Here is a 20,939-nt window from a genome sequence, read left to right on the forward strand (position 1 = left end):
TTAGAAGTGAAATAGTGTAGGCGTGTGGTTGGTATTGTCCAGTGTGCAGGTTCGAATCCTCCTCGTGGCTTCTACTGATTTTCTCGGTAGAGGCAGGCTTCATACACAGTTTTAAATGTAATATGGTTGAGCCCAATAGGCTTTGTAGCCTGTGTGTTACACAGATCGACCATTATCAAGTTGATTGTCAATCGACTTGATAATGGTCCAGGACGGACCGAAACGTCGTCGTCTCTTCAATTTCTAGTGTGTGGTCTGGTCAACTCTGCGTATGCAAGAATGTATCACTTTGGCATTGGGTTTGCAAGAATGTCCCACTCAATAAATAAATAAATATTGACTTACCACTTTCACCTCCCAATTACCTTATCAATCTTTCGCCTAAGACATCTCCAAGCTTGAACAACCATAGCTAGCCTGTGTGAGAAGCCTCCTCACCACTCACGTTTGACCTACAGTCCGGCGCAGTATGAGGACAGGTGAGGCGTGCAGTATTCAGCAGGACAAGGCGAGTGACAGAGCTTAGGGATTAACTGGAGTAGTTTGTGTGTAGGGAAGAGATGGCAGGTGAGCCTGAACAAGCCAGCGTGTTCATCCCCCGTACAGGTGTCCCATCATTCATCCCCCGTACAGGTGTCCCATCATTCATCCCCCGTACAGGTGTCCCATTAGTCATCATCCTCGTAGCAGGTGTCCCATTCATGTGCTGTCGACCGTGGTTCATTCATTGTTGCTGGAGGCGACGTGGTTGTTATTGTTCTGACATCTGGACGAGTTAGTGACCTTTAGTCGTGAGTGCAAATTGCATCTCTCTGCAAATTTCCGATACAATTGCAGTTCTTTAAAATAGAATTTAACAATTACTGATTATTTCGACCAAAGCTTGCATGTATACACGTTAGGATTATATCATCGTTTTCCCAAGGTCAAATTATTGACCTTACTCAGGATGCAATCCCAGTCACAATAGCTCTCTAACACCAGGGTACTTATTTATTGCTAGGTGAATAGAGGCATTAGGTGGAAGAAAACGTCCCTAACCCTTTCTGTCCCGTCAGTGATTCGAACCCGGGATTTCCGAGTGTGAGTCGAGAACGAACTCAATTGTACAACAGAGACCCTTCAACGTGATCTTAAGTAAGAAAGCGATTAAGTGAATTATTCTAAGTGTCTGGGCCGGGGGGGGGGGGAGGGTCGAGGTTTAGTGTAAGTGTAGACGAGTGTGAAGTGTAAAGTGAGTAAGTTGTCGTGTGATGGAAATGTTTCAGTGTGCAGTAAACATTAAACATTGAGTGTGTTGTTGACCAGACCACACACTAGAAAGTGAAGAGACGACGACGTTTCGGTCCGTCCTGGACAATTATCAAGTCACAATCGACTTGAGAATGGTCCAGGACGGACCGAAACGTCGTCGTCTCTTCACTTTCTATATGTGGTTTGTTCAACATTTTTCAGCCTCGTTATTATGACTCTTCATCTGTGTTCCAATGAACACTCTTATATACGGAAGGTGGTTAGGTAAATGTTCAACACCTGAGGGTATTAAAGGCAATATTTAACACAGGGATGGAGGTGTTGAACAGATTGTTGAAGATAATGACCCAGAAGTCAGGATCCACCAGTAATTGAAAGTTGCACAAGTGAGAGCTGCGGTACAGAAAGCCAACCACACCGTAGCAATAGTTTAATGAACCTGTGACGTCGAGGAAAAGACAGTGTTATTCAACTATTCAGGCGCGCTCCATCATCTGGACTACTGTACTCAAGCATGGAGACCTTATCTTCAGAATGACATATCTGCTCTGGAGAAAGTTCAACACCAAAGCAACAAAAATCATCGCAATTCAAGGTCGACTCTCATACCAGGAACGGTTGAGGGCCTCAGGGCCAACAACACTGCAAACCAGACATGACAAGGCTGATCTCTCCATATTCTTGAACAATTTGGCGAATGTTGATCTAGATAAATTCTTCAAAACGTCAGATGTAACACAAACAATGAGCAACGGTTTCAAACTCAACAAGCCACAGTGTTGGACTGAAAACAGCAGATGCTTTTTCACCCACAGGGTTATAAACCCATGGAACCGCCTACCTGCCAAAGCCACATATGCCAAGTCAGTACTGCAGTTCAAAAATCAGTTATAAAAAATTATCGGGAAAAAATAGTGTAACCTTTGACAAGCTGATGGCTTCCTGTCCCCCCCCCCCCCCGTGGCTACTAGATCAATGGTGGTTCTCAGATAAAATACGGTCGATGACATTGGCTTCAACGAATTCAACATTGAGTGGTGCTAAACGAATTATTCATCTTTCCTTCAGCGCGTTTTTACTCTGACATGCCAGTTTTTCCTGCAGTGAATCATTATTCACGCAACATTCATCCTTTCCCTTCAACGTATTCTTGCGTCTGCAACATTGCAACTTTTTGTCTGTAGTTTTTCTCTCCATAGTTGAGTGTGTTGCTGACTCTCTTGGACGCCAAGACGCTCTCATATTGCCTCGGGCAGGATTTACAATGTTTTTCTTTTCCCATCGTGTGAGTAGTGTGAGTGTGTCCGCTGCTTAGCTGCTCTGTGTAGGCCCAGACGCGCTCGTCTCTACACTCACACACCTCACATACACTCATACAGTGGCGAGAGAGAGAGAGAGAGAGAGAGGGAGAGAGAGGGAGAGAGGGAGAGAGAGAGGGAGAGGGAGAGAGAGAGAGAGAGAGAGAGAGAGAGAGAGAGAGAGAGAGAGAGAGAGAGAGAGAGAGAGAGGAGAGAGAGAGAGGAGAGAGAGGAGAGAGAGAGAGAGAGAGAGAGAGAGAGGGAGAGAGAGGAGAGAGAGAGAGAGAGAGAGAGAGAGAGAGAGAGAGAGAGAGAGAGAGAGAGAGAGAGAGAGAGAGAGAGAGAGAGAGAGAGAGAGAGAGAGAGAAGCCTTGCCTTTGCAATGTTAAGGAAGAAACATGCAGTAATCCTTGCGGCAAAACACCAGAAAAGCCTTAAGGCAGATCTCCTGCTTGCTCGAGTGCAGGAGTTGCACATCACTTTGCAGGATTTGCAGCTTGTGCCATTCCGGGAAACATGCACCTTCCCCTAGGAGTCTAGGGGACCCGCCGCTGCATTGTTTCAAGCGAAGTTCAGACACACACACACATGAACGAGTTTGGATATAAGCAGAAGCTGCCTCGTTTAGTCCAAAAGAACTTCTATACTGTCTTTGTTAAGAATATAAAACACGACGGGAATTTGATTTTGATTCTCCGGCCCTTCTTGCAAGAACTGATCTAAGTGCCTCTTGAATACATCCACCATTGTTCCGGCAATATTTCTAATGCTTGCTGCGAGGGTGTTGAACAGCTGTGGACCTCTGATGTTCAGACAGTGTTCTCTGATTGTACCTATGGCACATCTACTCTTCACTGGTTCTATTCTCCCTTTCCTTCCCTATATTTCGTTCCGATGTGTTGTTATGCTTAGCGCTTAGGCAACTATATAGCACTAGGAAGAGATACGAGGAGGAGCTGGTATATGAGAGAAGAGCGATGAGGTAGTGCCAGACCACTTGGACCACCGGGTGTGTGTTGTGGTGGAGGGGTCGTGGTCCTCGCTGCTCGACACCCCTGGCACGGGTCACTCCTGGCAGCAACATGGTACACCTTGCAACTTTCAGTGACTGGCTCTGGCCCCTTCTTCTCTGCCTCTACGGAGGGAAGTGGCCAGGACAATGGATATACATGGGTTGGTGGTATACATGGGTTGGTGGTATACATGGGTTGGTGGTATACATGGGGTTACTATATCATTCCCCTTTTACCTCCCCACATTTCCTGCTGTATGAATTCCATAACGGTATACAGGATTTTTTCGAAGAGTTCGTAACAAATACATGTCAGTAAACTCTACAGTGTTCCACAAAGACATGTCAGTAAACTCTACAGTGTTCCACAAAGACAGGTCAGTAAACTCTACAGTGTTCCACAAAGACAGGTCAGTAAACTCTACAGTGTTCCACAAAGACAGGTCAGTAAACTCTACAGTGTTCCACAAAGACAGGTCAGTAAACTCTACAGTGTTCCACAAAGACAGGTCAGTAAACTCTACAGTGTTCCACAAAGACATGTCAGTAAACTCTACAGTGTTCCACAAAGACAGGTCAGTAAACTCTACAGTGTTCCACAAAGACAGGTCAGTAAACTCTACAGTGTTCCACAAAGACATGTCAGTAAACTCTACAGTGTTCCACAAAGACATGTCAGTAAACTCTACAGTGTTCCACAAACACTTCCTGGTAATCTAGGCAACATTCCCGTCTAGTGTTGACCCCAGGTGTTCTACTGGACTTGTGTGGCGGGGAAGAACACAACACGAGGAACACACAGACACTTGGGGATAAAGGTTCAGCTCGAAGTGTTGTGTCAGAGCTCCCGTGACTATTACTCACCACACAGGTGAAGTGAGGTGCTTAAATTAATGAGGTAATGATGTAATTAACCCTCACGTAGTTGGAAGACTGAAGAGTCGGGGGGGGGGGGGACATGCATGCAATATTCTCAAAGGAATTGACAGGGTAGATAAAGACAGACTATTTAACACAAGGGGGCACACGCACTAGGGGACACAGGTGGAAATTGAGTGCCCAAATGAGCCATAGAGACATTATAAAATTACCAAGGCTGGCTGCATTGTTGACGCTTTGTTCATTGTGTTCAATGATGTGTTTGATATCTGCAGATTTGATGCATTGTCTCTTGGCGTTGCTGTGTTGTTGACGCTGAGGTTGGTACCCCTGAGCTCCCGGAGGTCCCAGCCTGCGACACAAGCCGGGCTCTTGTCAGCAACGCGACAGGCGTGCAAGCGTTCGTAAATCCTCGCATTCTAAGTTTCGGCAAGTTTACCTTATGTAAACTTTGTCCCAGCTATTGCAGGGTAATAGTATACATCCCGGGTGTAGCGATGACGTCGCTGCAAGTTCCGCACCTGACAAGGGTGTTGAGTGTTGCAGATGTTCGCTACACATCTTTATGGACTTCATTGAAGGTGTTGATCATATTGTTTATCGTCTGTCCTCTTGGGAAGCTGAACCGTTGTGGTGGTTCTGTTAACGTTCTTGTTCATCTCTGATATTCACTCTCTACATTCACTAATGAAGGATATGGGTTATTAAATGTATACAAATGATTCAGTAAACAATCCTCTTCCACTAGGAACCGCCGGCTACATATCGCAAAAGCTCAGAGAAGTATCCAATCACTATGTGAACTTTCGTCCCATTACCCATTATCGTCCTTAGAGCTAAAGTTATTGAGGCTATTTCGAAAGTTGGTTTCCTGCGGACTTCCCATGTGAGAAAATGACACTTTCTATATCTAAAACTTTTGCAGGTTCAACATTATTAAGTCTGTCCCCTAATATTATCCGGGTTGAAGCTGTGTGGTGTGAGGATTAAAGCTTTGTGAACATATTGAAAGGTGTTTGAGTGGTGGGGCTTGTGGTGTGATAATGGCCATACACAGAGGCAACCCATGAATAAATCTGCATCCGCAGCAGTAATTGGCGGCCTCATGCCCATGTCCAACGGTTGACGATAGAACTCATAACTAACACGGACATACTTGTAATGCATAAACTGTATCTCTCAAATCAGAAGAGTTGAGTTGCTGCTGCTTCTGCTGTTGTTGCTGCTACTGTTGCTGCTTCCTGCTGCTGCTGCTGCTGCTGTTGTTACTGCTAATACTTCTACTGCTACTACTACTGTTGTTAACGTAGTTATACAGAACAATTCACGATGGAGAAGAGAATATAACTATATGGAGGGCGCAGAGGAAATTAGAACAGGAGAGACTGGAAAGACGCCATGATTCTGGAACAGAAAAAGTCACTGCACAAAACTGTGAGACGGTGAAAGAGAACAATGTAACGTAACAATGCAACATGGTAAAGTGCAGTGCAATGATACATCAGGTTAATGTGATTTCTTTGTGCTTATTTGTCGATGTTTGCAGACGATTGCAAAACAGAGAAAAGTTGAGACAGATGAAGATTGTGAAATTCTCGAAGATGATTTAAACAAACTGCAGAGCTGGTCCGAGAAAGAGCTACTGAATTTCAACACCAGCAAGAGTAAGGTGATGCAAATGGGAACAGATGATAGGCGACCAGAGGGACAGTACATGATGAAGGGAAACTACCTCCCTATCTAGAGAAAGATACTTGGGAGTGGACATAACACCAAACCCAACTCCAGAGGCCCATATGAACAGAATAATGACCGCGGCATACTCTACCCTGACAAAAAAGTCAGAACATCCTTCAGGAACTTGAATCGGGAGGCATTAAGATATCAGTTCACCGCCGGCTTGAGACCAGTTTTGAGAGTATGCCGTCACATCATGGAGCCCCATCTAAAAACACATAAGAAACTCGGTAAGGTTCAGAATTGTTGCAACTAGGCTCGTTCCAAAATTGCGAAGGATAGTGTATGAAGACAGGTTAAATGAACTAGGCCTAACGATGCTAGAATAGAAGAGAGAGAGAGAGAGAGAGAGAGAGAGAGAGAGAGAGAGAGAGAGAGAGAGAGAGAGAGGGGGGGAGATACGATAGAGACGTATAAAATACTTTGGGGATTTGACAGTGAGAAAATAATGAAATGTTTACAATGAACATTAAAAGAAGAAGGGCGGGGATGAAAGCTTGAGAAGTTTGCTGCAGCGAAGTTTTGATTGACAGTTGAGAGACGGTTTTGATTAACAGTTGATTGATTGACAGTTGAGAGGCGGTTTTGATTAACAGTTGATTGATTGACAGTTGAGAGGCGGGTCGAAAGAGTAGAGCTCAACCCCGCAAGCAACTCTAGGTGAATACACACACACACACACACACACCTCGTAAACAGGTGTTAACACACCATACTTCCGCCTCCTCTCTCTCTGTCTCTCTCTCTCTCTCTCTCTCTCTCTCTCTCTCTCTCTCTCTCTCTCTCTCTCTCTCTCTCTCTCTCTCTCTCTCTCTCTCTCCTTTCCATAACCCCCTACCACAACACCCTTTCCTCCTCTCCCATACCGTCACCCCCCCACACTCCCTCCTCACTGCCCCTCTTCAATAAGCCCCCCCCCCCAACCCCCTCCCCCCCCCCCTTCTCACTACCTGCCAAGCGTGAATTATTTCCGTCGTGGCCTTAATAATCAACCGAGGTGTTGATGGGAACGATGAGAACACGATAGGAGGGATATGGAGGGAGAGACGGAGAGTGAGAGGTGGAGAGTGAGAGAAAGAAGAGGGAAGTGAGAGGTGAGGGGGAAGAATGAGGAAGAGGAAGGGTAGAGACCCCTTCGCGAGTGCCACAAGCAGAGTGCTTCATATAGAGTGCCTCATATAGAGTGCCACAAGCAGAGTGCCACAAGCAGAGTGCCTCATATAGAGTGCCACAAGCAGAGTGACACAAGCAGAGTGCCTCATATAGAGTGCCACAAGCAGAGTGCTTCATATAGAGTGCCACAAGCAGAGTGACACAAGCAGAGTGCCTCATATAGAGTGCCACAAGCAGAGTGCCTCATATAGAGTGCCACAAGCAGAGTGCCTCATATAGAGTGCCACAATCAGAGTGCCACAAGAGAGTGCCACAAGCAGACTTCCAGAGGAATCAGTACTAGAACAACAATAGTTTGTTTTCCGAAAGGGAAACTACGAGGAGATAAGAAAATTCCTAACAGATATAAGATGGGAAACAGAGTTCAGAGGAAAGACGGCCCAAGACACGATGGACTACATCACGCTGATGTGTAAGGAGGCAGCAGACAAGTTTCTCCCGGTCCTATAGGAAAAAAACCGAAATGCAAATGAACCCAATTTATTATTTTAACCCATGATTAACCCATGGTTTAACCCATTTAACCCATGGTTTAATCAGAGATGTACGCTGGTAAAGCAACTAAGCACAAGGGCGTGGAGAAACTATAGAAATAACCGGACACCAGAGAGCAGAGAAATATACCATAGGATCAGAAATGATACCTCAGACTCCATACACAGTTTCAAGTGTAACTATAATAGAGCCCAATAGGCTCAGGAACCTGTTGATTGACAGTGGTGAGGCGGGAACAAAGTGCCCATGTTCAACCCCCGCAAGCACAATTAGGTGAGCACACACACACGCACAAACACACACATGGGGGTCTGGTAGCTGAGTGGACAGCGCAGGTCTCGTAATCCCGTGGCCCGGGTTCGATTCCCGGACCAGGAAGAAACAAATGGACAAAGTTTCTTTCACCCTGAATGCCCCTGTTACCTAGCGGTAAATAGGTACCTGGGAGTTAGACAGCTGTTACGGAGCTGCTTCCTGGGGATGGGTGTGTGTCTGTGTGTAGGAAAAAAATAGTTAATAGTTAGAAACAGTTGAGAGGCGGGCCCTAAGAGCCAGAGCTCAACCCCCGCAAGCACAACTAGATGAGTATACACACACAAAAACACACACAGGGAAAGCCTCGCAGCAGCGCCGTATCGTTTGATTGAATTGAATCAGAGTCGTGGACATTGATGTGGAGACCTGGGAATATGTTCCTTTTGGAGGTGAGGGACCTCTCTAGTTTGGAGGTGAGAGACCTCTAGTTTGGGGGTGAGAGACCTCTAGTTTGGGGGTGAGGGACCTCTAGTTTGCTGGGTGAGGGACCTCTAGTTTGGAGGTGAGGAACCTCTAGTTTGGAGGTGAGGGTCCCCTATAGTTTGGAGTAATCTTGAATCACAGATTGATTCCAGTACAGAGTGAGTGGCTCACAGATTGCCTCAAGAGCTGGGTGATTGGCTTATAGATTGTCTCAAGCACATGGTGAGTGTGTGTGAGAATGAGTGTGGGAGAATGTGCCTGAGAGAGTGCGTGTGCGACAGTGTGTGCGTGTGCGAGCGTGTGCGTGTGCGAGTGTGTGTGACAGTGTGTGCGTGTGAATGTAGGCAGGAAATAGGTCGACTCGACCCGAAAAAACTCCGATATTCTTCACCTAAAAAATATTTTGTGTGAAGCAATGTCATTTAAGCGAGGGTTGTGTTGTCTTGTAGTTACCTGGTTCTTCCCATCACCGAGCCGTACACACCCGTCACCGAGCCGTACACACCCGTCACCGAGCCGTACACACCCATCACCGAGCCGTACACACCCGTCACCGAGCCGTACACACCCGTCACCGAGCCGTACACACCCGTCACCGAGCCGTACACACCCGTCACCGAGCCGTACACACCCGTCACCGAGCCGTACACACCCATCACCGAGCCGTACACACCCATCACCGAGCCGTACACACCCGTCACCGAGCCGTACACACCCGTCACCGAGCCGTACACACCCATCACCGAGCCGTACACACCCGTCACCGAGCCGTACACACCCGTCACCGAGCCGTACACACCCATCACCGAGCCGTACACACCCGTCACCGAGCCGTACACACCCATCACCGAGCCGTACACACCCGTCACCGAGCCGTACACACCCGTCACCGAGCCGTACACACCCGTCACCGAGCCGTACACACCCGTCACCGAGCCGTACACACCCGTCACCGAGCCGTACACACCCGTCACCGAGCCGTACACACCCGTCACCGAGCCGTACACACCCGTCACCGAGCCGTACACACCCGTCACCGAGCCGTACACACCCGTCACCGAGCCGTACACACCTACCAGTTCAACAAACAACAATCACCGGCTATGAAAGCAGCGTTGGAATATGTCAATACATTCACTTGTTTTGGAAGCGCTGGACGGCATCACGAACGTCAGGTGAGGTTTAGAACATGGAGTAAGGTAAACACCCCCCCCCCCACACACACACACACAAACACACACACACACACACACACACACACACACACACACACACACACACACACACACACACACACACACACACACACACACACATATTGTTTGCATCCTCTCATTGTTTGCTAATGATGCAAAAATTATGAGGAGGATTAAGACAGAGGAAGACAGTAGGAGGCTACAAGAAGACAGTAGGAGGCTACGAGGAAAGGCTGCGAGAAATGCACCTCACGACACTGGAAGACAGAAGAGTAAGAGGATACATGATTACTACCTACACAATTCTCAGAGGAATTGACAGTGTAGATAAGATAAACTGTTTAACACGGATGGTACGCGAACAAGGGGACACAGGTGGAGACTGAGTACCCAAATGAGTCACAAGGACGTCAGAAAGAACTACTTTTTAAGTGTCAGATTAGTTAACAGATGGAATGCATTAGGCAGTGATGTGGGTGAAGGCTGACTCCATACACAGTTTAAAACGTAGATATGATAGAGTCCAGTAGGCTCAGGAATCTGTACATCAGTTGATTAACAGTTGAGAGGACGGGACCAAAGAGCCAGAGCTCAACCCTGGCAATCACAACTAGGTGATTACACGCACACATATCATATGTTAAATTTTCCGAGATCAGTGAATAACGGTGTACATTACTATGAGAGAGAGAGAGAGAGAGAGAGAGAGAGAGAGAGAGAGAGAGAGAGAGAGAGAGAGAGAGAGAGAGAGAGAGAGAGAGAGAGAGAGAGAGAGAGAGAGAGAGAGAGAGAGAGTGAAGGAGAGATATAGATGACAGGTATCACCATTATAAGCGTGTCAACAAAACCAATTACACAATATTTACATAGACGTTTATAGTGTTTAACTTACAAATATACTGTAGAGCCATGCATAATTATATAGGAATGTAATGCGCATATGTGGCTGCCTGGGGGTGGTGGCAGTAGTGGGTGGTGGCAGTAGTGGGTGGTGGTGGCAGTAGTGGGTGGTGGTGGCAGTAGTGGTGGTGGTGGCAGTAGTGGGTGGTGGTGGCAGTAGTGGGTGGTGGTGGCAGTAGTGGGTGGTGGTGGCAGTAGTGGGTGGTGGTGGCAGTAGTGGGTGGTGGTGGCAGTAGTGGGTGGTGGTGGCAATATTGGGTGGTGGTGGCAGTAGTGGTGGTAGTAGTAGTGGTGGTGATTGTAGTGGTTGTAGTAGTGGTGGTTGTAGTAGTGGTGGTGGTGGAGGCAGTAGTGGTGGTGGCAGAAGTGGTTGTGGTGGTGGCAGTAGTGGTGGTGGCAGAAGTGGTTGTGGTGGTGGTGGCAGCAGCGATTACATTAATTGTGGTAACAGTGGTTATATTAATGTTATTAGAAGTGGTGGTAGTACTGGTGTCAGCAGTGGTGGCAGATGTTGTGGTGTCAGCAATAATGGTGGGAGAAGCGAGGTGGTGGCTGAGAGAAGTGAAGCGTCTCTCAGCTCAGTGTCCCGGCGGCCGGGGAAGAGTGTGGACGGTCGCCGCTGCTCACCTGCGTACACACACCCACACACACACACACACGCACACGAGCCTCCACGACGTGTGTACGCACCAACCACCAATTATCACCCACAACACCAAGCTTAGCTCTTGGTCTTGTTTACAGACTTCCTTGAAAAGAAAATTAACTTTGTTTTCTCGACATTTCAATTAAAAATCTATATACATTGAGACCTTGTGAGGTGATAATGTTTTGACAGTCGTCGGATTGCCATTGATGGTGTTCTGAAGCCCGTCCGATCGTGGCATCGCTAAGTGGTGAGACAACAGGAGTGCTGCTTCGCTGCCATTGGTCGGAAAGTGACTGATTTGGTGATTACAAGACGATGAAGGAACGTGGTAATGGTGACGTGGAGGAGAGTGGATAGTGGTAGCTGGTGATAGTGAAGCCCTCGACACTGTCGCAGCGGAGATAGTGACTCTTCACCATATCCCCAGCACCTTCATCACCACAATGGAGAACGAGACTCTGGCAGACTACGGCGCCAACGACTCCGAGAGCCACTTCCTGCCGGTCAATGGCACCTGTGGCACCGGTAATGCCACAGACTTCGTGAACGTGAGCAACCTGTACCCGCTGGACCTGGCCGTACCGCTGTACGGGTACGCCATGCCCGTACTGCTGGTGGTGACGACGGTGGCCAACACCATCATCGTGGCCGTGCTGTGGCAGCACCACATGCGCTCCCCCACCAACGCCGTGCTGATGGCCATGGCGCTCTCAGACATGCTCACCGTACTCTTCCCAGAGCCCATGTTCTTCTACATGTACACGCTGGACAACCACGCCAAGCCGCTGCATCCCGAGGCCGCGTGCTACGCCTGGAGCTTCCTGCACGAGGACATCCCCAACCTGTTCCACACGGCGTCCATCTGGCTGACGGTGGCCCTGGCGGTGCAGCGGTACATCTACGTGTGCCACCCGCCCGTGGCCCGCACCTGGTGCACGCTGCCACGCGTCATCAAGGCCATAGTGTTGATCTTCATCCTGGCCACGGTCCACCAGGCGCCGCGGTTCTTCGACACCGTGTACGACATGGTGGACATGGAGTGGCACGGAGAGTGCGTGTCCGTCTGCAGCGAGAAGCTCAGCGACTGGGTGATGCTCATCACGGCCTGACACTTACTTTCCCATCTACTTCTGGTTCCGTGTCGTGTTCGTGCACCTGGGCCCGTGCACGGTGCTCGTCGTGCTCAACCTCCTGCTCTTCACCGCCATGAAGGAGGCGCAGAAGCGCAGGAAGAAGCTCCTACACGACAAGAACTCCAAGAGAGAATGCAAGAAGCTGAGCGACTCGAACTGCACGACACTGATGCTGATCGCCGTGGTGTCGGTGTTCCTGGTGACGGAGATCCCGCTGGCGGTCATCACGCTCCTCCACATCGTCTCCAACATGGGCCTCGAACTCTTCTCCAACGAGTCCTACAACATGCTCATGTATTTCTTCATCCTCTCGAACTCCTTCATTATATTCTCCTACCCCATCAACTTCGCCATCTACTGCGGCATGTCGCGCCAGTTTCGCGAGACGTTCCGCGATCTCTTCATTCGCGGACGAACGCCGCGACGGGAAGACTCGAGTCGCTATTCTACGAACAACGGTCCTCCCCGCACGGGCCGTTCGTGCACCTCGGAGACGGTCATATGAGGCAGGGCGGCGCCAGGTGGAGGCAGCAGCTCCCGGCGGCCTTCAGCTGGTTGCCATCCATCGCCCAAGTCTTCAGAGAGAAGCACCCTCCCTAACGGAACCCGCAGCTCCGTCGTCAGCGTCTTCGACCCGGCAGCTGACAAGTCGCAGCAGCAGCAGGAGTACAAGAAGGGTCTTCCCAAGAGGGCGAGTCTGGTGCGCAACGCCACAGAAGTCGACTACTGTCCCCTGGAGACCATAGAGGTGGGAAGCGCAACAGAAGACACAGAAGAGAGCACTATGCCCGGGAGCGAGGAGCAACAGACGCTGCTGGCGAGCACGCAGAAGGCAGACACCCGTCGGAGTCCCGCCTCAGCCCTCAGGGTCCGCTTCGAGAGCCCGGGTTCGAGCGCCACGTTGGGTTACGACACCGACGACAACACCACTCCAGCGTTCAACGAGACGGTCCTGTAAACACCTCCTGGCGCTTGTCCTCACCAGCCACCGTCACCACGCTCCTCATGGTGAGGAGTCCTGTATATTTATTGATGTAGTCAAAATGCATGAAGGTAGAACCAAGCAAAAATGTACACTGGGATAGCATTTAAATACAATTATTTCTGCCCAACACCACGGCCAAACAGACATAGGTGTACACAACTACAAACACACAAACAGTAGGCCTACGAATCACTAAACAGAAACAGCGGTCCTACAAAACTGCGCCTCGTGGAGAAACAAACACATGTATATTTTTATATAATCGAAATATTACAATTTTACAATAACAGACCATTTACCCAGCCTGGTTCAGTGGACCGACCTCAATTCACGCTGGTCGGCGTTCGATCCTGATGGTCCAAGTGGTTGAGCTTCCAAGTGGTATATTCAGGCTTAGCGCTTTCTCCTATAACCACCTTACCATACACATCACAAAGTAATAACGTTATCTAGCGTTATCAGTTATTATCTAGCGTAATAACGTTATCAGCGTTATCTAGCCCTCCTTAGTTAACATTTATATTATGCAGTTTAGTTTTGGTCTCCTGCCTGTAGGATGGATTATAACTCAATTGAACGGCCAGAGAAGAATTACAAAGGTAATGTCAGGCATTAATGACGCCACCACCTGGAGGCGGACGCCACCACCTGGAGACGGACGCCACCAGCTGAAGACGGACGCCACCACCTGGAGACGGACGTCACCAGCTGGAGACGGACGTCATCAGCTGGAGACGGACGTCATCAGCTGGAGACGGACGTCACCAGCTGGAGACGGACGTCACCAGCTGGAGACGGACGTCACCAGCTGGAGACGGACGTCACCAGCTGGAGACGGACGTCACCAGCTGGAGACGGACGCCACCAGCTGGAGACGGACGTCACCAGCTGGAGACGGACGTCACCAGGTGGAGACGGACGCCACCAGCTGGAGACGGACGTCACCACCTGGAGACGGACGTCACCAGGTGGAGACGGACGCCACCAGTAGTAAGTTATTGTGGTGGCCTTAATAACCCTCCAGAGGTCGATAGGCTCTAATAAACCAATTGAGGCTGATGGGCCCCATGTTGCTTGGGACCCCCATACTGGGGCCATGGTGGCCCTATCGGTAGACCATGACAACCACCATGGTCACACTGAACCACGACGGCCCCATGATGGTTACCATGTTCACATCGGACCATGAGGGCGCGAGGTGGTCGTATGTTCACATCGGACCATGAGGGCGCGAGGTGGTCGTATGTTCACATCGGACCATCAAATTCTGTCATTAGTGCTATGGTCACGGTACTGTGCACGTTTAGGGGGGATCCTGTGCGGCATGGGTTCGAATCCTGGTCGGGTCAATTAGAGTTCTTATATATATATATATATATATATATATATATATATATATATATATATATATATATATATATATATATATATATATATATATATATATATATATATATATATATATATATATATATATATATGCCTGTTCCCGCCCATGACACACGTCATAAGAGACAGGCAGGCTCCTAGCCCAGAGGAACCATCAAGCAACTGTCATACACATGAAAAGCGTATGACAGGGTATGGCATCTCAGGCGTCAAGGTGATGGGCGCCAACATTACCAAACCCGGTGTTTGGGTTCTCGGCGCCCTCCCAGAGAGGACCCCAGTCAGCAGCCTCCGCCACAGGGTAAACACCTCCCGCAGCTTCAGTTCGACAGGTATCCTACTAGAGGCTTACAAAGCAATGTCGGTTGGGACCCTTCAACACATCCCCAAAGCTGCCCACACTCTCAAGCAGCAGACAAACTCTCTAACCTCCAGAGAAAAGGTTAACAACTCCATGAGAACAACCTGAGCATGGCACAACCTCCTACTGTATGTCAACACATGTCTAGCTGTCCCCCGCAAGGAAAGACAAAACATTAGCTTTATCAGTCATTAAAGACAAATTTAAGGTAAGGAATATGAAAGTACCTTCTATTAAAGACATTACAGGTAAGAACAGCGCCACAGGGACTCAAAATCAGAACAATCAGCAAGAAATAGAAGAAGACAACACTGTACGGGCCAGCAGAGTCATCACCAGCGAGGACACAGGTGCCACCAGAGATGCCAATTCAGCACAAGCCCTGAGAGACAAATACCCACCCAGAGCTGCCCGTGACGACAGTGTTCCATCAGTCGGTGTCACCAGAGCAGAACCCCTGTGTGTGGTCGAATCCGTGGTTCAAGAGCATCTTTAGCCTTCCCACCAGGATCAGCAAGCAGGTTCACAGGACTAAGGTCCAACTACATTAATCAAATGTTCAACTCTGCATACGGTGACATTGCATAGGACCTTCTGGTGAAACTAACTGGATTCACCAACAGAAGCCTAATTGGCAACGAACCAGAGGCCAAAAGGTTTTTTCTGTGCTGGGAGAAAAAAGGATGGAGGGATCAAACCAATAGCTGTTGGCAACTCCCCCCCCCCCTCCCCTGGCGCCTCGCTGGTAAGGCTGCCGTGAGAACAGCTAGCCAGGCAGCGGCCGACACGCTCAAACAAAAACAGCTTGAGCTCAGCATTCCCCAATGGTGTGAGGCAGCGGCTCACGCAGCTAGAGCTTTCATTGCTAACATTACAGACGAACAGATCATGATCAAGCTGGATTTCAAAAATGTTTTTCAACCTGGTAAGAAGAGATGCAGCACTTCATTTTGTTCGGCGTTATTTCTTTTTCCTTTACCCATTTGTACATTCGTGCTACAGTAAGGACCTAGAGCTACTGTTGCTACTGGTACACATGAAATTGACTCACGAGAAGGTGTCCAACAGGTGACCCTCTAGTTACTCTTCCTTTCTGCCTAGTCATTAAATAAGTCACCGAAAACCTGCCCAGGAACCTTAACATGTGATTCGTGAACTGATGGTACCTGAGCTGGTTCCCCAGACCCTCCCATCTTGGAGGACATCAGGATAATTTAGGAGCACAGAGCGAATCTAGGCCTTACCCCGAACTCTTATAAGAGTGAAATAATCTCTTAAAACTAGAGCATAACAGATCAAATAAAAGATGTTTTGCTAGATATCCATATAACCAAACCTGAGGACAGCACACTCCTAAGAGCTCCTCTTGGGTCGAAGGCCATCGACGAGGGCCTGGGGTAAGAAGATCGCTGACCTGAAGAGGACGGATGAGAGGATTGAAGACATTGATGCTCACGATGCACTTTACCTCATCACCAGATGACTGTCCCTCCCCAGATTAACATACCTTCTGAGATGTTCGCCATCTCACAAGAGCCAAAGCTAGCTGAATACATCATCTTACTAAAATCGCCGTTAGAAAAAGCCCTTAACCATTCTTTCAATGACCTACAGTGGAGACAAGCGCAGCAACACAGCCCACTGCACCAGCCCTCTCCTGTTCTCCTGGCAGGGTAACACGATCCCAGTTTTATACACTGCGCCCCTAAGTGGGTGTCTCTCGCGGCCCCTACTGTCCCAGCCACCACTGGTTAGCTGCAGCGACCCCTTCACCTCACTCTTGGTTATATATTCGCTCTTTGAAAATGTTGATAGGATCAACAAGTCGCATCTCTTAGCGTCAGGCCATAATAAAACTGAAATATGAACTTTGGAGTCAATTTTCAACTTCCTTCTCAAGTGAAGAAAAACATAAGAAATATATAGAAGAGGGCACCTGCCAGCTGGGTGGACAGCGCTTTGGATTCGTAGTCCTGAGGTTCCGGGTTCGATCCTCGGTGGAGGCGGAAACAAACGTGCAGAGTTTCTTTCACCCTGATGTCCCTGTTACCTAGCACTAAATAGGTACCTGGGAGTTAGACAGCTCCCCTCAACTCAACTTGTAAACCTCTATCATGGCATCCCTAACTCTTCGCCTGTCCAGTGAATGCAATTTCAGCTTTGTTAATCTCTCCTTATATGACAGGCTTATAATGTGGGGAATTAACTTTGTCATTTTATCCTGGACACGTTCAAGTAAATTTATATCCAATCTATAGTACGGCAACCAAAACTGAACTGCATAATCTAAATGGGGCCTAACCAGAGCAAGATATAACTGAAGAACAACACCAGGTGTCTTGTTACTAACGCTTCGATTAATAAATCCCAGTGTCCTATTTGCCTTATTATGAACATTCATCTCACTCCTTCTGTCACATATATTTATATACATGTACTCTATATCTATATAAATAAAAATGTAAATGTTCGTTTGTTCAAAACCTTAAATCTCAGAAAGTTCTTTACCGATCGCTTTAAAATTTTGACACAACGTTCCATTCGAATATGCGCGTGTTTTTATATATTTGTTATATTCAATTTCACCATCATCACCACCACATCAACCACAATCACCACCACGTCTACAATCAATCTTCGGCTCCCCTCTCCATCTCTCCCCTTACAAAGAGAAAAGAAGCTGAAATGAGCAAATATAATGGACATATATAGCAATGATTGGTGCATATTACCCCCTTGCTTGTCTCCCTCCCTCCTCCTGTTTCTCTTCCCCTTCCTTCCTCCTCCCTTCCTTCCTCCTCCCCTTCCTTCCTCCTCCGCGTCTTCCTCCTCCGCGTCTTCCTCCTCCTGACTCTGGCAGCTTAAGTAGGACAACAGAAGGTGCTGATATTATGTAAATATACAACTTTTTTTTTTTTTTTTTACACCGGACAAGCAAACACTTTTTCCTTTGTTGTAGAAGCAAACAATTTATTCCTACACTGGACAATGAAGCAAGCTGTGCGCACCTGGCAAACGATGAGCGTGGGAACCTATCATAGGAGGAGTTCTGAATGTTTTGTTGAGACGCATATGGAGGTCCCCCATGGTGCAGGGGTTCAGGGCCTTCGCTGGGGAGCGTCTCCACTACTTCTCTCTCTCTCTCTCTCTCTCTCTCTCTCTCTCTCTCTCTCTCTCTCTCTCTCTCTCTCTCTCCCTCTCTCTCTCTCTCTCTCTCTCTCTCTCTCTCTCTCTCTCTCTCTCTCTCTACACTTCAACAGTTCTCTCCACTCTCAATATAAATTTCCTCCTTCAATTTCTCAATACATCCATGTCTTGCTTACATTGCACTCTATGGCAGAGACTGAGAGGGGAGATGTACAGTTTTAGAGAGAGAGAGAGAGAGAGAGAGAGAGAGAGAGAGAGAGAGAGAGAGAGAGAGAGAGAGAGAGAGAGAGAGAGAGAGAGAGAGAGAGAGAGAGAGTGGAAGAGAGAGGGAGAGAGAGTGGAAGAGAGAGGGAGGGGGGTGGAAGAGAGAGAGAGGGGGTGGAAGAGAGAGAGAGAGAGAGAAGGATGGAAGAGAGAGAGAGAAGGATGGAAGAGAGAGAGAGAGAGGGTGGAAGAGAGAGACTGAGATAGCAATTTATCTCAAATAATCTTCAAAAATTCCGAATAATAATAGTTATCTTAAACATTTTGTTGCATATGAAAGACTAAGCAATTATTACCTCAGCGGCACAGCATGCAAGATGGGCTCTGGTTTAAGGCTCAGTGTTATCAACTTTAATTTAATGTTGAATCAACGTTGATGACGAATCAACGTTTCATGATGTATGATGAATCAGCGTTGATGATGTATGATGAACAAATCCACAAGGGCCGTGATGAGGGTTCGAACATACGTCTGAGAGGATGTATGATGAATCAACGTTGATGTATGATGAATCAACGTTGATGTATGATGAATCAACGTTGATGTATGATGAATCAACGTTGATGATGTATGATGAACGAACGTTGATGATGCATGATGAATCAACGTTTATGATGAATCAATGTTGTTGATGTACGATGAATGAACGCTGATGACGAATCAACGTTGATGATGTATGATGAATCAACGTTGATGATATATGATGAATCAACGTTGATGATATATGATGAATCAACGTTGATGATGTATGATGAATCAACGTCCACTAACACTGTGCAGCGAGACTTTAGTATATTCGGAAAGCGGTGGTTCTTGTACCCATGTGGTTCTCTATGACCGGAAAGGTCAAGTCAATGAACCTAGCACGAACCTTCTATATATTTTATATATTCCTTATTATTTTAGGAGGCAGTTTTAAAAATTTCCCTTCCAAAGGTCATATTTAACTTTTATTTCATCGTTAATAGAAGCTTGTTTGTGTCTCGCTGGGTCCCTAGTGAGACGGTCTCTTCCGATGATCTCAATATATAGGTAAGACGACAATGTCTCTAAAGACCCCCTCGACAAAGCATAAACAACAATGATCTATTAAACAGGACATAATAACTACACACATCTATACCACCACCAGAGTTATCCTGACCAACCACACCAAAATAATACACACACACAATAACAGAACTGTAAGATTAGACATAGCTGAAGCACTTCACATCAAGTATGCTCATCTAAATATCAACAGCCAGCCACCTTCCACTAAGAAACATTCTAATGTTTACAATACTAAGACCAAATGACCTGTTACACACCCCACCAACTAGCCCAGCCGACAAATGAGAACGCAGGGCAGGATTACCCAGCCCACTAGAGAGTGTAATCTGTTAACCTCTGAAATAGGCTGTGTTTGTTTAAAGCTGAAGGGGGGGGGGGGGTAGGTCCGGGGGGGGGAGGGGTAATTTTTGGGTGTGAGGAGTGACTAAAGGTAAAAATGGTTCTTTTTTTCATCGTCGTTTAAAATTCATTTTAATTTCTTCTCGGGTAAAAAGTGAGAGGAGAATTAAGCTTTTCTCTCCGAGAATATTTGTTTATCGTTCGGAATACCGGGAGCTGGCATACCTGCCTTAGCCTACACCTGTGCTGGTACACCTGCGTCTGCCATACACCTGTGCTGGTACACCTGCCTCTGCCACACACCTGTGCTGGTACACCTGCCTCTGTCACACACCTGTGCTGGTACACCTGCGTCTGCCACACACCTGTGCTGGTACACCTGCCTCTGCCACACACCTGGTATTGATCAGCTAATTACACTTCCACAATGATGATGGTCTTCCGATGCTTACTTCCGGGTAATTAATATGTCAGTACCTGGGCAAGGTCGCCACTTTGTGTCAGAGTGACAGCGTGCATGTTCTGTCACGCACTACCGCTTTGTCACGCTGCACTGACGTCATCACGCTGATTATGCCAATATATATTGATTTCATCACCCTATTGATGTCACTGTATTGATAACATCACACTGTTGATGTCACTGTATTGATAACATCATACTGTTGATGTAACTGTGTGGTACTGTATCAAAGGCTTTCTGGCAATCCCAAAAATATGCAGTCTGTACACCCCTCTCTTTCTTGCCTGGTCGTAGAATTCAAGTAACCCTGTGAGGCAGGACCTGCCATCCCTGAACCCATGTTGATGCTGTGTTACAAAGTTCTTCCGCTCCAGATGTTCCACTAGCTTTTTTCGCACAATCTTCTCTATCAGCTTGCATGGTATGCAAGTTAGGGACACTGGCCTGTAGTTCAGTGCCTCCTGTCTATCCCC

The 20,939-nt window shown here is 47.7% G+C and overlaps 2 protein-coding genes across 2 annotated transcripts in view; one reads left to right on the forward strand and one right to left on the reverse strand.

Annotated features, from left to right (window-relative positions):
* Positions 1 to 6,369: 6,369 nt before the first annotated feature.
* Positions 6,370 to 11,569, reverse strand: LOC123757687 (shematrin-like protein 2). The gene is made up of 3 exons (XM_069327345.1): positions 11,533 to 11,569; positions 9,040 to 9,658; positions 6,370 to 6,388 (listed from the first exon to the last, which is right to left on the reverse strand). Exons 1-3 carry the CDS (start codon positions 11,567 to 11,569, stop codon positions 6,370 to 6,372), a joined length of 675 nt encoding a protein of 224 aa, XP_069183446.1.
* Positions 11,279 to 20,939, forward strand: part of SPR (Sex peptide receptor) — a 31,270-nt gene continuing 21,609 nt past the window's right edge. The window contains 2 exon segments of the mRNA XM_045741166.2: positions 11,279 to 12,436; positions 12,438 to 13,472. Of these exon segments, the coding sequence (XP_045597122.2) occupies positions 11,775 to 12,436; positions 12,438 to 12,969 (1,194 nt within the window). The 5' untranslated portion in view covers positions 11,279 to 11,774 and the 3' untranslated portion in view covers positions 12,970 to 13,472.

This window comes from Procambarus clarkii, chromosome 19, assembly GCF_040958095.1.
Source record: "Procambarus clarkii isolate CNS0578487 chromosome 19, FALCON_Pclarkii_2.0, whole genome shotgun sequence".
Lineage (NCBI taxonomy): Eukaryota > Metazoa > Arthropoda > Malacostraca > Decapoda > Cambaridae > Procambarus > Procambarus clarkii.